Source organism: Elaeis guineensis, chromosome 13, assembly GCF_000442705.2.
Source record: "Elaeis guineensis isolate ETL-2024a chromosome 13, EG11, whole genome shotgun sequence".
NCBI lineage: Eukaryota > Viridiplantae > Streptophyta > Magnoliopsida > Arecales > Arecaceae > Elaeis > Elaeis guineensis.
The window spans coordinates 7,975,126-7,990,565 of NC_026005.2; the positions used below are offsets into that span (position 1 = coordinate 7,975,126).

The window sequence follows — 15,440 nt, forward strand, 5'->3', positions numbered from 1 at the left end:
CTTTCTTTCTCTTCCCTCTGTGATTCCTAACTTTCCTCGTAACTTCTTTCCCTGCAAATGATATATTTTAATATATTAATGTATTGGGTTACGCACGTGCGTATCCACGGTGCCGCAGTCTAACGCATTCGGCCTGGCGAACACACGGCCATGCAAATCCTTCCACAAAACCACCACTTCCCGCCGCCAATAAAATTGTCCGAAGGAAACCACTTTCAGTTTTGGAAATGCTTCACACACCAAGAAAAAATCACCCACTCTCACCCACCCACTATCCTCCTAAGACCACAAGAGGTGGGGCCCATAATTCAAGCGGAAACGGGTGTTCCAAGGATTTTGTTCTGATGGGACCCGTGGCTTTTGGTTATCCGCGGGTCATGCAATTAAGACAAAATAATGAGAAAAGAGGCATACAGGGAAACAAATTTAGTGCCACTTGGGCAATAGCCGTTGGACAAGTGGCACCGCCAGATCGAATGGATGTTTCTTTCAAAGGTCGTGATTCACTCGGGACGGAGGACCCACAGTATAAATACGGTACACCGAGGGCAACGGTGTGGTCGCCGACTGACCTTTCTCCAGTTTGTTTGTCCAATTCGGCAAACGTTAAAAAGAGGGGGAAAAGTTTTTGTTGGTAGAGAGAAGGAAGCGCTCTGCGATCACCGAAACCCTAAGTTCATCTCAAAACCCCAGGTAAAAATCCCGTCTTTCCTTCCCATTTCGAGGTTTTCGATCACGGTGCCTTCTCGGCGGTGTCTGAGAGTGTAACCGTGTTCGAATTCTCTCCTTTGCCTCAGCGTTCTGGTCGCCGTTTCTTGTTTCAGGTACTTGATTTTAGTTTGGCTGTTGAAAATTTTTGTTCTTTCCGTCCTTTTGTGAGCTGGATTTAGTGAAATCGTTGCGTTTTGGGCTTAAAGATCGAATCTTGCAAGGATTTTGATGCTTAGAATGGTGAATTTTTGTGTGATCTTTAAGGTTCTGATTGATATCGCTTGTTCTTGAGGCTTTCTTGTGGAAATGACAGCGAGGGGGGGTTTGTTCTAGTTTGAGGTGGTGGGATGGATAGCGTTTTCTCCGAGCAGATACTAGTAGATGAGCTCTCCAATATAAACTACACTCGCAGTCGCATACAGAGTATCCTTTTTGGAAATTTTTTATGTTCTCTTGGACCAACCTGAAAAAATTTTTACTCTGTGAATTTTCTTATTTCAGTGTTCATTTTCGCCCTTTTCTGTTTGACAAGAACAAAGATCACAATGGTGGATTTTCCTTTTTACGTGCCATTTCTTAGATTTATATTAGTTTCTGATGATAACTGAGAATGTGGATTGAGTGTTATTCATGATGATGAAATAAAATTGAAAATCTTCATAGATTCTTTTTTTTTTTTTTTTTTTGTCGTATCGATGATTTTCATGATTATTGTGAATCTCTGCTATAGTCACTCCTATGGTTTCGGATGAACTGCTAACGGAAAAATCACAAGGTATGATTTAGTATATGTAAGCAGTAGCTAAAGTCCACTTGCCACAATGCTAGTCCTTTTGTTGTCAGCTGAAGCAAATATCATTTAGTGCATGATATCCGACATGGACTCTTGAGTTCTTTGATATGCTTATTTACATATATGGTGGGATTCAATGTCTAATTTTGTTTCTTTATATGCACTTTGAGCCACTTCATGATGTTACTAGTGATGAAAGGCCTCCATGTTCTTGTAATCTTCCCATGGAATATGCTGTTTATTGGTTCTCAAAAAATAACATTGTTTTGTTATAATATTATATCCAGGAGTCTCTCCACAGGAACCATGCCATTTAGTCTATTCACTATCATACTAGGTTATGATTTCGAAAGTTTAACATGAGGAATGGTGGGTTGGAAAACCAAAGGATTTGGACTATATAGTTTAAAAGATATTGGAAAATTTGATTTTGAAGCATGTCCCACGTTTAAAATTCTAGCCAAAACAGGCATAAATCAGAATATAGTGTTAACATTTAGGTTACTATTAGAAAACAAGCTTTGGAAGTCATTACAAGTAGTATATTTGGAAATTTCAAGAACATAAACTTCATCTAGTATGAGTGCTTTCAGTATACTGTGACCCAAAGAAATCTTATTTGGCTTGTGCAAACTTTAAGATAGAGCAAACCAAAGCACTTACGGTAGTCTAAAATAGGTATGCTTAAAGCATAGCTCTCGGTAATGGACATATAGGAAGAACAATTGCAATTAGAACTATGCTCTTTCCCATGATAGCCAAATTGATTTGTCTGTTGTTATTGGGATGTCATCATGTCTGTGTTTTATCTTTTATACTGCTGTAAGACGATCTTTTCTGCAATCAAATATGTCACCTTGACTTCACTTGTCCATAGCTCTGTCATGTTGGTGTATTTCCCACCGAAATAATGCAGAACAAGTTGTCCAAACATGGGCCAAGCAATTCCGTAGTTCCCGAAAAGAAAAGAAGATTCCATTTCTATATCTTGCCAATGACATCTTGCAGAATAGCAGGCATTCTGGGCCTGAATTTGTTGATGAATTTTGGAAGGTTCTTCCAGAAGCACTTATGGATGTTTTCAAAAATGGTGGTGAACATGGAAAGAATGTCATCTCTCGACTGGTGCGGGTTAATTTTATCATTAATTGGTTTTACCTGTATCAGTTCTATTTATAAATATATGTGCATCGATAACATATCAGAACTTTATGTATTTGCTTGCCACCTGTTTTATCTTATAATGTGAATGAATTTGCAGTCCTTGCTTATGATCCATTGTCATTTATGGGCAAAGCCATATAAAATGAAGCTCTTTCCATCTATCTTGAACCATGGTTGTTTAAATAAGGAGAAAGAAAAGTATAACATTTAATGTGCAAAATCTCATGTTTCAAACTCGTCTCAGCATTCCTTCATCTCCCTCATACATGCAGACAACCCTCCACCATGATCTTATATGAAAACATTATCAACATATCCAAACCTCTTATCTTGAGGTGAGGCTGCAGCATTCTACCATGTCATGTATGACCACGACTTCTCATTTGTTCAGTTTTTTAACCCAAACTCTTTTGTCCTTCTGCTATTGTTTTTTAAAACAGTCCATTGACTGAAATAATGCTGCCAAGAAGCTGCCTCATATTTGAATGCTACAGCAACAAACTTGAAAAAGCAGCTAAGACTAACACCACAAGACTTTTGAACTGTCTCCATGCACCTTTTTGCAAGTCATGAATGACATGGGATGAATTTTGTTCATATAAATTATGCCTTCTTGTAGAGCTTTCTTTCTAACAAAGATCACAAACTACCAAGGTACGCCGTCTCGATACTAGGCCCCATACCGATGCCACCCTATTACTGTGTCGGTATACTTCCTATGGGGGCCGGTTTAGCATATCGAGCATCTATACGCCCCCCGTCCTGCATATCAATATCTCATTTTAAGTTTCTACCCATAATGGAGTTTTACCGATACCGAGCTGGTATAGTACAGTACATCCCATACCACTTGGCTCGGTATGGTATGGCACACCCATCACAAACTCATACTATTAGTTTCATCATAGTACATCAAAGCAATCTATCCATCCAATTACTTATTAGTGCTCTGTTAGATAGGAATGAAGCAGCCTTGTCATTTCACTTGATCTCTCCTTGTGCACTGGATAATCATAATAAGTTATATAACATGTGAATCTGGTTCATCCTTTCATCTTCATCCCAGTTGCCCAAGCACTTGACTAGGTAATAAATTGCCTTTGTAACAATGCTCCATTCCCCTCCCATTCGCATGCTCCATACCCTGCTGACATGAAAGAAAAGAAAAGGAAAAAGGAAGAAAAGAAAGAAAGCTTGATATCAGATAATGTACTCAATTAACAATCAGGGCATCAGTTGCGTGTGCCTATTCTTCCACATGATTTAAGCTGCCCATGCATTTGTGTCAAGAATTATAACTGAGGTGTATTTGCCTAAATTTAGATCAACCTTACTAATTAAATTAAGATTTTACTAAATTCTTTCCAAGTGAAGTCTTTGCGTATTTCTAAGAACTTCATCTGCATGTTGTACCATAAAGTCTTCAACCGAGTTCATTAATTTAAAAAAAAAAAAAAAAAAACTAGTTGCATCATTAATAACATTTAAGCATACCTTGACCATAGACTTAGATTTATCACAATAACTTGCATATGTGATTTTCTTAAGCTTCACTAATACTTGATCGAAAATATTTCTTCAAATAAGTAAACTGTGAATTTTTCAGTTTGTGATTAGACTTGTGCATCATGAAGCTTGATATATGTGAACTTGCATTGTTTGGCGCAATGTTTCTTGATCCTATCCTTGTCTCCCCTCCCCCCACCGCCACCCCTAGAAAGAAAAAGGAAAAGAAAAAAAAGGCAAATGCTATATGTGGGACTCTCTATTGAATTCCATTGAATAAGTAAAGACAGCTTCATACTCTACCATATGTGATGGTATGATTAGAAAGTCTAGAATCTGAATGGTATTTTATTGATGACTTCTGGAGTAGAATGATGAATGCCATTTTTAGCATATTGCTGAAGTCTTCTCATACGAGAGAGGCTCATTTATTGTTGTAGGTTAATATTTGGGTAGAGCGAAGAGTTTTTGGATCTCATGCTCATGACCTTAAATACCTTATTCTTGGGAAGGAACCTCCACCTGCATTGGAATTGAACGAAAATTATTCTTCTAGTTCTGCTGGAATTGTAAGAAGAGACTCTCGTACTGTAAGTGCCCCCTTCATTTCCATGATTCCAACATTTTTAACAACAAATATCTATCATGAAATGAGGGAGCTGATTGAACAAATATTTCTCTTAAATGCAGAAATTATCAGTTGGAGGAAAAGAAGAAAACATTTTATCTGCCTTTGGCACCATTAACAGTGAAAAACCTAAAGAGGATTTGCATATAAATGGGTGCATGTATGCCGTTCGGCGTGTCGGGCAATTGGAAAGAGACATTAAATATGCCTTCAAACTAGGTGATCTAAATAGATTTTAGTCATTATACAAAACAGTTTCTCTTTTACAGGTTCTGCGATTCCTCGTAATCCTTCGTATCCTGCATGGTGTTTCTCAATATTTTCTGATTTTATTAGAGGACTCTTGGAAGGAGACTTTAGCAAAAGAGTTACAGGAGCAGGAGATCACTTTAACAAAGTGCACTGAGAAGCTCATATCAGTTGAAGCAAACAGAGCAGCCCTTGTTTCTCAGTTAAAAAAAGCACTGGAGGAACAGGTTTGATTTTTGTAGTTTGTAATTGCTATTAACCGCACTTGACTTTAGACTATGGATATGGATGGAGTTCTGCTTACTCACTAATCGAAGTTGTTTAGGAATCTGCTCTGGAAAATATTCGGACTCAGATACAGGTCTGTAATTTGGCTTCCAAACTTGTTCTCTCTAAACGTGATGTCTTCTTTAATGTGTAAATCATCTGATGCTTGTCTTGGATCTTGAAATTGTTAGAATTGTTTCCCAGTTGGATCTTCTTAGAACCTCATTCTAGTGAAACTTAAACCAAACTTAAAAGGTTCAGGATCAAGTTAGGACACTGGTCCTAGTTATATATACAAGGAGACAAATCCTATTACAACTAGGACTCTGATGAAAGGTCCAACAACAGCTATACATACTGGGCTCTGGTCTCTCTCTGCATGTGAAAAGCAAGCATTAGGTGGATATCCATCAATCTCCTTATTGAAGTCAGAGAGTGAGAGAGAGATGACCAGTACATCTTTGGTAGGCTGTACTTCTATTTCAGCCACTGTAGAGGAGTGACCTGACAAGGTACAGTTGTCAGTGTCTGATCCATGCACTAGGTGTGATTTCTAACCTGTAGGTTTATGACTTTGCGTGATTGCTCGATCTACGATCCTGTGCATATCAATATTGCCATATATATTACAGGAATGCCTACACTATTGGAGCAAGTTTGGTGTACAATGCTTGCTAGGGTAATCTCATATGACAACTTGTTTGTCACCCTTATATTCTGAATTTTAGGAAACTGGCATAATGACATCTCTTTGGGACATAGCAGGGTATCAATCTATTAAAATCAGTTATACATATCCTTTTAGGTTAGTGACAACAGTCTAGTTAATGTTAGCAAGAAAATTTGTGAATTAGATGACTAGATCTCCTATATGCAAGATAAAGCTCTCCTCTTGACTCACGATAGTGTATTTGATTAACAGAGACCGACAAATAAGATCACATTTGATATGCTCTGACAATCTTTGTGATGATTTTGAGTTTTGTTCAATCTAATAAATATTTTCTAAATGGCAGCTGGCCCAAGGGACACTAGAGAAAGCTGCGAACATGCGAAGGCAACTCAGTGGTGAAACAGTTGTGATGTCAATGAAGCTGCCACCTTCAGCAGAACCTCCAAAACCAAACTCAAATGATGCTGCACTTCAACCACAGAGTAAGGGTACTGGTGCAATTGCTGCTGAGTTGCCTATAAGTTTGCTGCTTCTACTCATTCCCCACAGATAAAGATCTCCATCCTCTCCATGTTTGCTGCAGAAGAAGCCGAGAGTGCTCGTCTTGTTAGATCAGCTGATTCAACTAATTCCTTTTCTGAAGCCCCGGCTAAGAAGATGAAACTAGAGAATCTCATGCCAGTTTCCAATCCCAGTGCCACTGCGACAGCCTTTATGCATGCTCAACAAATGGTTATTTCAGCACCACATCCACCCCAAACTGCTCTAGTGCAGCAAGCTCCTATACAAAACCAAACTTTGGCATTCCAGCCCCAATACAATCTCTACGAAAGTCCAACAATGCAGTACCTGCAACCATCTGAAGGAGTGATGACTGGACTGCTGGACTCTTATGATGCACCGCCTCCACCACCATCACCTCCACCATCACCACCACCTCCACCACCACCACCTCCACCACCGCCTCCACCTCAGATGATGAACCTGACAATGCCTGTGTTTTGGACACTGCAGCAGCAGCAGCCACCTGTTACTTTGGTTCAACAGCTGCCACTGCCAACCCCACCACCATCAATGCCTATGTACCAGCCACTGCCAATAAATCAACTTCCAATTGACCAGCCTGTGTCAATAAATCAACAGCCAGCACAGTTCAGCATTCGAAAACCGATGGCACCTAGTTATCGGCCACTTCTGCCACCCATAATGGCATTTTACCATCCTCAAACTCAGTAACATGATGTTGTTTCCCTTTTTCTATCTTACAGAATTTTTACTCATCATTGGTGAACTTATTATAGCTTACAGAGTTTTTACTCATCATATGTGAACTTATGTGAACTTATCATATCTGGGAATTTTAAATATTGGATCTTTTTAAAAAACATTGAGCTTTGGAAAGATGAAATGTTGTTGTTGTATTAATTTGTGCAGGTACAATGTTAGGTGGTATGTGTAGAATGGTAATGGGTGATTTTCTGTGTCTGAATCAGAATTCAGGGTGCATGAAATTACTGTTTTTTAGTACTGGACTGTGCTGACTTCTATGAACCGATATTTAGGGCATCCCTCGTAGTGATGTTGGTACTGAAAATGACATTGTACTAATAGAATATTGGTACAGAAAATCTTGTTGGCTGCATTTGGTTGTGGAATAAATTTTGAAAAGAATATCTCATGATTCTCAAAGGGAGGGACCTACTCCACAGAATAGAAGCTTTTTGGTATTTGGTTGGAGGGACAAGAGCAGGAGATAAAACTTCTATAGTCGGGCCGACCATAGAAGGAATTATGACTGGACTGTCATCGTTTGCCACGTACATATATTGGGACATCCATAAAAAAAAGAACGATTATGTGATATTTATCTAAACTGTTCAAATATTCTTAAAATTTATTTATTTATTTTTCTTAATATTTACGCACTCGCGGCCACTCATCTTTTGACGGACGTTTCCGAAGCATGTCCGACCATAATTCCTTCTATGATCGGTTCGACTATAGAAGTTTTATTCCAGAAGTAGGGAATAAGTGAGCACAATGGATTTTGAGATGTTTTAAATTTTATCACAAAGATGAAATTACCTTCCCAGTTTTTTATGTATAAAAATATAGGTGGATAAGGGCAAAATGGTAATTGAAGGAGATTTTTTTTTTCCTGCTAAAATCTTGAGAGTACTATTATATGAAGGGGTGCAACTTGCTTTTGTCTCAACCTAAATTGAGCAGCCGAGCCTATTCAATAGTTAAGCTTGATGGTTATCAATTTATGTTTGATACAAAATACTTACATATTTAGCATACATTTATTGTTATTAAGTTGTAGAACTGTGTAAGTATACCTAATTAAGTTCTTGATCCCAATACAACATGATATTGACAAAATAGAGTGAGGGCACTTTTTTCAATCTTAAAATCCCTATACGAAAGAAGTTAACCTGATTACCTTAATATAATCCAACTTAATATTAACTTGATCTGATCTGAATCAATCTTAAGATGAGGTAGTTGCATCAAGTTAGGGTTAGGAGTTTTAAAAATCAGGTTTCGATGGGATTAACTTTTAACCAACCCCCACTCAAGTGACATCCCTATGGTTGCAGGTCCTGTCCCCCACCCCAACAAAAACAAAAAAGGAAAAAGAAAAAGGTTGGCTAATAACAGGGTTACTTGTTTTTCACTTGAACTTAAGGTAGTATTAATTGTTTTGGCCAGAAAGATTTATTCGGCACCAATGCCAAATCTGACTAACTTTTTATAACCAAAACTATCTAACCTTGAGGCCATCTAATCCTTGCAAATTATCCTACGTGGATTTCTATCTGTTAACTCCTATTATATTGCAAACTTCTTTTAGTTTCAATCCATAAGCTGGCTTGTAAGTCCTAGCCAACAGCTTGCAAATCTCATTCTTCTTTTAGCAATCATAAAACTAGTAAATTTCTTTCACAAAAATTAAAATTTTCATTTATTTGATCTCAAAAGTAAAAACAATTTTATTTACAATGACATTCTCTGTGCAGTTTTGTCTACTTTATCCAATATCAAACATATTCTTCCATTTTAGGTAGGAAAATTTTCAGGAAAAAATACATTTCCAGAATTAATTAGCAGCAGTACTACTGCCCAAAAGCAAATTTTCCAGCTCGGGATCTTAAATCTTAAACTTGAAAGAGTGGATGGATTTATGGCCAAAAAGAATCTTGAATAAAAATATTACAGCTCTCCCTCCACCTGATAAAAATGAACCACTGATGTGGCTCAAAAGGAAAAAAAAAAAAGAACAACTACTAAACATTCAATTTTTCGTTTTTAAAAACTAATCAATATAAGCTATGGAACATTATTCAATTATCTGGTTATGATAGAACAAAACATTAGATTATGAACCAAAAAGGGCAAAATAACAGCCACTTCAGATTAACAGATTAATCATAGATGTTCCTTGAATACCAAAGTGTATCCTACCCCGACAAAAAAAAAAAAAAAAAAAAAAAAAAGAAGAAGTAATTGCGGTTTGGAAACCATGTTCAGGACAGCAAAACACTGCAGTTATTATTATTTTATGTACATTAAATAACATTGATATATAAATATTTTTTGGTAGGACTATGTTGCAGGAGGTAGCCCTTCCAAACTTCTAATGTAATTGAACCCGGGAGAACATTACTCTATAGATTCAACAGTAAGCTAGTATTCATTGTATACACTGTTGGTCCACTGGATTGTAGTCATGGAGTCTCATTCATGTTTGGCCAGTGCACTCAGGACATACACCACATTGGATCCAACACCCAAAATCACTTAATATTTAACTGCTACTTTCAGGGCACCTTTGAGACAAATTAAGCATATATGTTTGTTGCTGTTAGAGTATAGCTCTCAGTACCTTTTCTTCTTCTTTTTTTTTTTTCCTCTTTCAAATCATTTATCCATTTTATTCAGGCAAGATTTTGGGATAGAGAGATTTTGTATGAATTGGTGCTCTGTCATTTATCACTTCATTAGTTCGAGCTATGGTCCCAACTTGATTAAATCTAGCCAAGTCCGTATTGAAGACCTGTTGATTGGGTCAGATTCAAAAATTAAACTCGGTCTAAATCCTGGGTTGGGCCGAGATCTCGTATTTTTCAAAGTATATCATCTTAGCCTAATTTGGGTTAAAAAAAAAAAAAGAATTGAACTGGCCAACCCAAAAACTTGAATAATAATAAACCAACTTCTCTTGGTCCAATGAGAAAAAGAGGGCCCGGAAGGAGGGAAGGATGAGCGGGTGATGGTCACAGCTGGATATTCCTTTAGGTCTGGACCTCCCCCCAAATTTAGACCCCAAATCATTCAAGGCTTGTGGATATTCCTTTAGGAATATCTTGAATAAATCAGACCTGTTGATCCACTCATCTCAGCATCTTCTAAAGATCCCCATCTAAATCCTGTCTTATAGACTTGCTGGTCTGGAGAAAGAAAAAGAAAAATATCCATAGAGGTTTTTTCTTTCCTTGATATAAAATTTGGGCTGAAGTATATTAGATAGATGTAAGCCATGCTCCAATGGACTTCTCAATCTATAAATCCAGTAGGAGATTCAACCAAAATATTACTGGTTTATCCTAACATGATTTGGGCATAAGGATCATATAATTGATGCTGCCCACTCAACTGCCCGAGCGACAAAAAAATCTAATCACTCTTTTGTTCTTCAGAAGAACCTCTCAGGCTCTTTGACCGTCGTTAAGCCGAACAAGTCTGACTATCATATTCCACAATTATGAGAATTAACTCTTCCATCCATTCCCAAAATGCTAGTTTTGGTCTCTGGACTTGGCACGAACAAAGATCATAAGGGTGGAGATAGATGGGGTCTGAGATAGCTAGGCTAATCCAGAATACTTCATAATCACAACAGACCATCAAACTGAAATCAGGTACACAACCCAGGCCATTATCCCCGGGATTGATTCACAAAAATCCACAATCACATAGAATAGTATCTAAGTAAATTTTTTGTCAAAAAAAAAAAAAATCAAGTAAATCACAGTCTCTGCTCTTACAATGCCGACTTTGAAAATAGATGCGTTTAGCTTTGAGGGACCGTCTCCACTTGGCACTACTAAATCTTCTTCTACCGATATATCTGCAGGTTATATGAATTGCACCGCTTTCTTTTGGATCTCAAGAGGGTCCCAAATGCAATGCAACTGATCGTGGACTGAGTCTTGGACATAAACTTTATTCATTTTTAATGGAGCTTTAGGCCGGGCCCATGTAAACTTTGAGATTCCCTAGGCCCAATCCAAGCCCATGATCAGGTCTAATTGCAATCCCCAGCAGGGTGGACGCAAGCCTATAAATCTATTATCACAACAATTAACGCTTTGTTCCTAGCCGTCCGTACAAGAGCACGTTTAGTTGCATGTATCCAAGACTAGTATCATGCAACCGTGGGAAGGGGCTTTAGAAGAGTTTGTGTTGGACCACCTCTTGGCAAATTTCCATCCAGGAAGAGCTTCTTCAAGTCACACAACAAACAACCACTTGGAGATTGATATTTTCCGTAGTCCTGAAGGTGGCATGTCAATTCATTTTATGTACCAATTATTGGTCGGCCTATAATTAATTTATGGGCTATTTTCATATTTGTGGAATTAGATACAGATCTGCTCATCGGACGGGCTGGACTAAGCTCAGCCCAAGGAATTGGAACCATTTTTCAAGCCCGAGCCCAGCCTTAGGGCCTCGTTCTCAGGCCCAAGCCCGCTCCATGCCCAACTTCGAGATTTCGAGACAGGTCTCGGGCTAATCTGGATGAGGAGAAAATAGGGATGCAAAGAGGCGGTGACGTCGGTGAGGAGGTGGCTGGGGCTCGGGAGGTGAAGATAATCTGAGAATGGACATCCTTAGACCACTTTCCTTAGCATCAGGACAATGAAAATTTCTGTTTGTTGCCATCGATTACTTTATAAAATAAATTAAAACCAAACTATTAGCTCGGATCTCCAAGCAAAAGGTTTGTGACTTCATTTGAAAAGCTATTATCTACTGGCTTAGATGACTTCTAGTCATCATCATAGACAATAGATGGTAGTTAGATAATACTCGGTTCAAGGAGTTTTATAGCAAGTTTGGCATTATACATGGCTTTACCTTGGTAGGCCACCTACGGATCAATGGAGAAATTGGGGTGACCAACCGAACCTTTCTGTAAGCTTTGAAGGCTAAATTAGACCGAGCTAGGAGCTTATGGACGAAAGAACTCTATAGCTTATTTTGGGCATACCAAACTATGCAGCGAATTTCAATCTAAGATATGTTCTTCAACCTCACTTTCAGATAGGACTGCAAATGAGTCAAGATGCTCGCGAGCTACTCAAGCTCAACTCTAGCCTGAGCTCAACTTGACTCGGTTATTATCGAGCTCGAATAGCTCAAATAATTTTTTAAATTGAGCTCAAGTTGTAGGATACTCGACTCGAAAACTCACAAGCCTACTCAAGTTTATATATATTTATTATAATATATATTAATATAAATATATATATTATTAGTAGTATAGGACTCAATTTTGAGCTCGAACTCGAGCTCGAGTTTGGCTTCGTTGATATTCAAGACAAATTGAGTCGATCTCAAGATTTACTTATTTTTCATCAAGCCGAGCTCGAGATTCGGTATTGAGACTTGATCGATCTCGAGTCAAGTTTCGAGTTCGAATATTCTGAATTGTGTCGAGCTTGAACTTTCAACTACTCGATTTGGTTCAGCTCGATTGCACCCCTACTTTCAAAACAAAAGCTGTCAACCCACTTGAGGTTGGGCTTCCTTCACCTTGGGTCGAAAACTTCAATAAGCAAAACAATTCAGAGCATCTTTGAGCAAACCTAGATCTACTAGAGGAGATAAGGAGTGAGTTTAGATGTGGATGGTGGTGTACAAATAAAGGATCGTTTGGTACTACAACTCACGAGTCAAAAGGAAGATATTCAGGGTTGACAACCTCATTTTAGGAAGAATTGAAGTATTCCAACATAGAGAACAAAAAAAGCTCTCACTGAACTAGAAAGGGTCTTATCAAGTCGATGAGATCACACGGCTTGAAATATATCGACTTCAGTATCTGGATGGCACCTCAATATCTGAGATCTAGAACTCAAAAAATCTATGAGCTTACTATCAGTAATGATATTGGTACTTTAGGTTCAATAAAATTATTTCCATCTCTTTTATGTAAGTGTTTCAAGTCAAAATTTAACTTAAGATTAATGGATACTATAGTTAGCAAACACCGACCTATGGGAAAAAAGGAATAACCTAGAATCACGTAAGACCCCAACCTAAACTATTTGGGAGAACCAACTGCTCCCATAGAGACACCTTGGTACAAAATCGGTATTTTCAATGTCGAGTTCACTCAAAAGCAAATAGAGCTGAAGTTGAACTTTAGCCACTCGAGTGGGAGATAATGCAGATAGGGAACTCCTAGGATGATCCTTGTGTTGGCAAGAAAGACCTAACTAAAGTTAGGCTTAGTATGCGCCTAACTTAACTAAAAGAATTGTCAAGCTATGAGTTGAAGAAAATAAATAAAAGATAAGAACATACAAGAATCCAAACATACCAAGCACTTTGAAAGAAACTTTCGTATCATTAAAAAGGAAAGTGTTTACATAAGGTCTGCTTTGCTGACTACAAAATTAGCTTGGCTAGGCCAAGCACAAACTACAAAAAAGTTTGACATAAAAAGAGAAAGGCCACCAAGGCCTAGGAGTCGGGTAGCATAGTCGGCTGGCACAATGACAATATCGTCGACAAGCATGGTGGACACATCCTCGGTAGCTGGCAAAGCATCCTTGGTTGGAGAAAAGTCGTCATCATCATCATCCAAGGTGCCAAGGTCCAGATCGGAAAGAGCTTCTCTACCTTGGCTCGGTAGTTGGTGAGCCCCTATAGATACAAGTCGGAACTGAACTCAACCAGAACAGCTCAATGCTGACTTGAGGCAAAGTATGCCTCAACCCCCTTCTCCTCAGCCTTGTAGAACTCCTCCTTCAACTTGGCGATCTCTTCCCTCTAGACCTTGGTGACTTGAGCAGTCGACCTTTACCTTAGCAACTCTGTCCTCAGCTACTTTTGCCCTACCCTTGTAAGCTTGTAGATCCCTACTGGCTTCGATGAGGACCATCTTTGTCTTCTCCTCGATTACCAATAGCTCCTTCTTGAGCATTGCCACTTTCTTTTTAGTCACCTTGGCCTTCTTCTTAGCCTTGTCGGTGGCTGACTTCATCTTCTTTAGTGCCTTAATGAAGTAATTTAAATGATAGACATGCTGAGGAGAAAATAAAAAGTAAGTCAAATCAAAAGATTAAAGACAAGGGAGCTCAGAGATAAGACCAAAGGGATGAAGTTTGGGGATACTTATCCAAGCATGTCATATGCATCGATTATGTGGAATTCAGAGCCCTATGTCCTCATAAGCTCCTAGTCGAATGATAGCATGATCACCTAAAACAAATCCTAAACAACCTTGTAGTTCTTGAGACCCAAGTTAGAAGCCTTGACACCCCACTTCAGATCATAAAACTCCTATGTCACTTTGGTAGGAGTCAATTCAGGAGCTAGATTGGATGGTTTGGCTAGGAATGTCATCTGGCAAGGTGACCTATTGCCTTGGAGAGTTGATAAAGAAGAAGCATGCGTCGGCAGCCTGGCACTAGGGGGAAGCATTTGGATTGGACTGACAACCTGCACCTCGAGGTTTGCTTCCACTCTTCTCGAACTGGTCCCTTAGCTAGAACATCTAGCTAGTCTTAGGGCTGGCCGAGCTATCATGAGCTCAGTGCGAGCCTACTTAGATGATGGTTAACTAGCGATGGTTTTCTTCTTCTTTTATTTTGCTCTATAGAGCATCTCTAACTCGTTGTACCTCATTGCTGTAAAACTGAAGAAAATAAGTCAGAAGATGAGAAAGCCAAATAATATCAAAGAAAAACACTTAAGAAGATGTTACCTTGGGTGTCGGTAGGACTTAAACCAACGTTAAATGAGATATACTTAGACAACAGCTCATTTAGGGACAAAAAACTATGCCCAAATAGAATTTTCAAAGATTCATGGTTAGTGTTCAATAACCCTGGAGCTCGGTTTATCAATTTTTAAGATCATCCATACAAGGTGTCAAACCTCCAAAATTGCTTAGTATGTGCAAAAAAAAATCTCTCCTTCCATCTATGGAGGGAAGAATGGGCATCTTGAATAAGACGGTATCCCTTCTGAGGTGAGATATATCACTAATTTCTTTTCAACAGGTGCTTCTTTAATGTGAAGCAAGTTTGAAAAAGATATATAGTGGATTTAACCTCAAGGAGAAAATAGAGAGAGAAAAAGCAATTATAAGCCTCCATGAGTTCAGAACAAGGAGGGTTGGCACTAAAGAAATATGTTTGAAAAGTTGAATC

General features: G+C 38.5%; 1 protein-coding gene across 1 annotated transcript; it reads left to right on the forward strand.

Moving 5' to 3' along the window:
* The first annotated feature begins 575 nt into the window (after positions 1 to 575).
* On the forward strand, positions 576 to 7,356 carry LOC105033007 (uncharacterized). Its single transcript, XM_073247811.1, is given in 9 exon segments — positions 576 to 693; positions 825 to 1,134; positions 2,382 to 2,629; positions 4,615 to 4,764; positions 4,865 to 5,021; positions 5,139 to 5,278; positions 5,377 to 5,412; positions 6,335 to 6,500; positions 6,503 to 7,356. Coding segments are annotated over 8 exon segments (1,698 nt in total). The 5' UTR covers positions 576 to 693; positions 825 to 1,058; the 3' UTR covers positions 7,228 to 7,356.
* Positions 7,357 to 15,440: the final 8,084 nt, after the last annotated feature.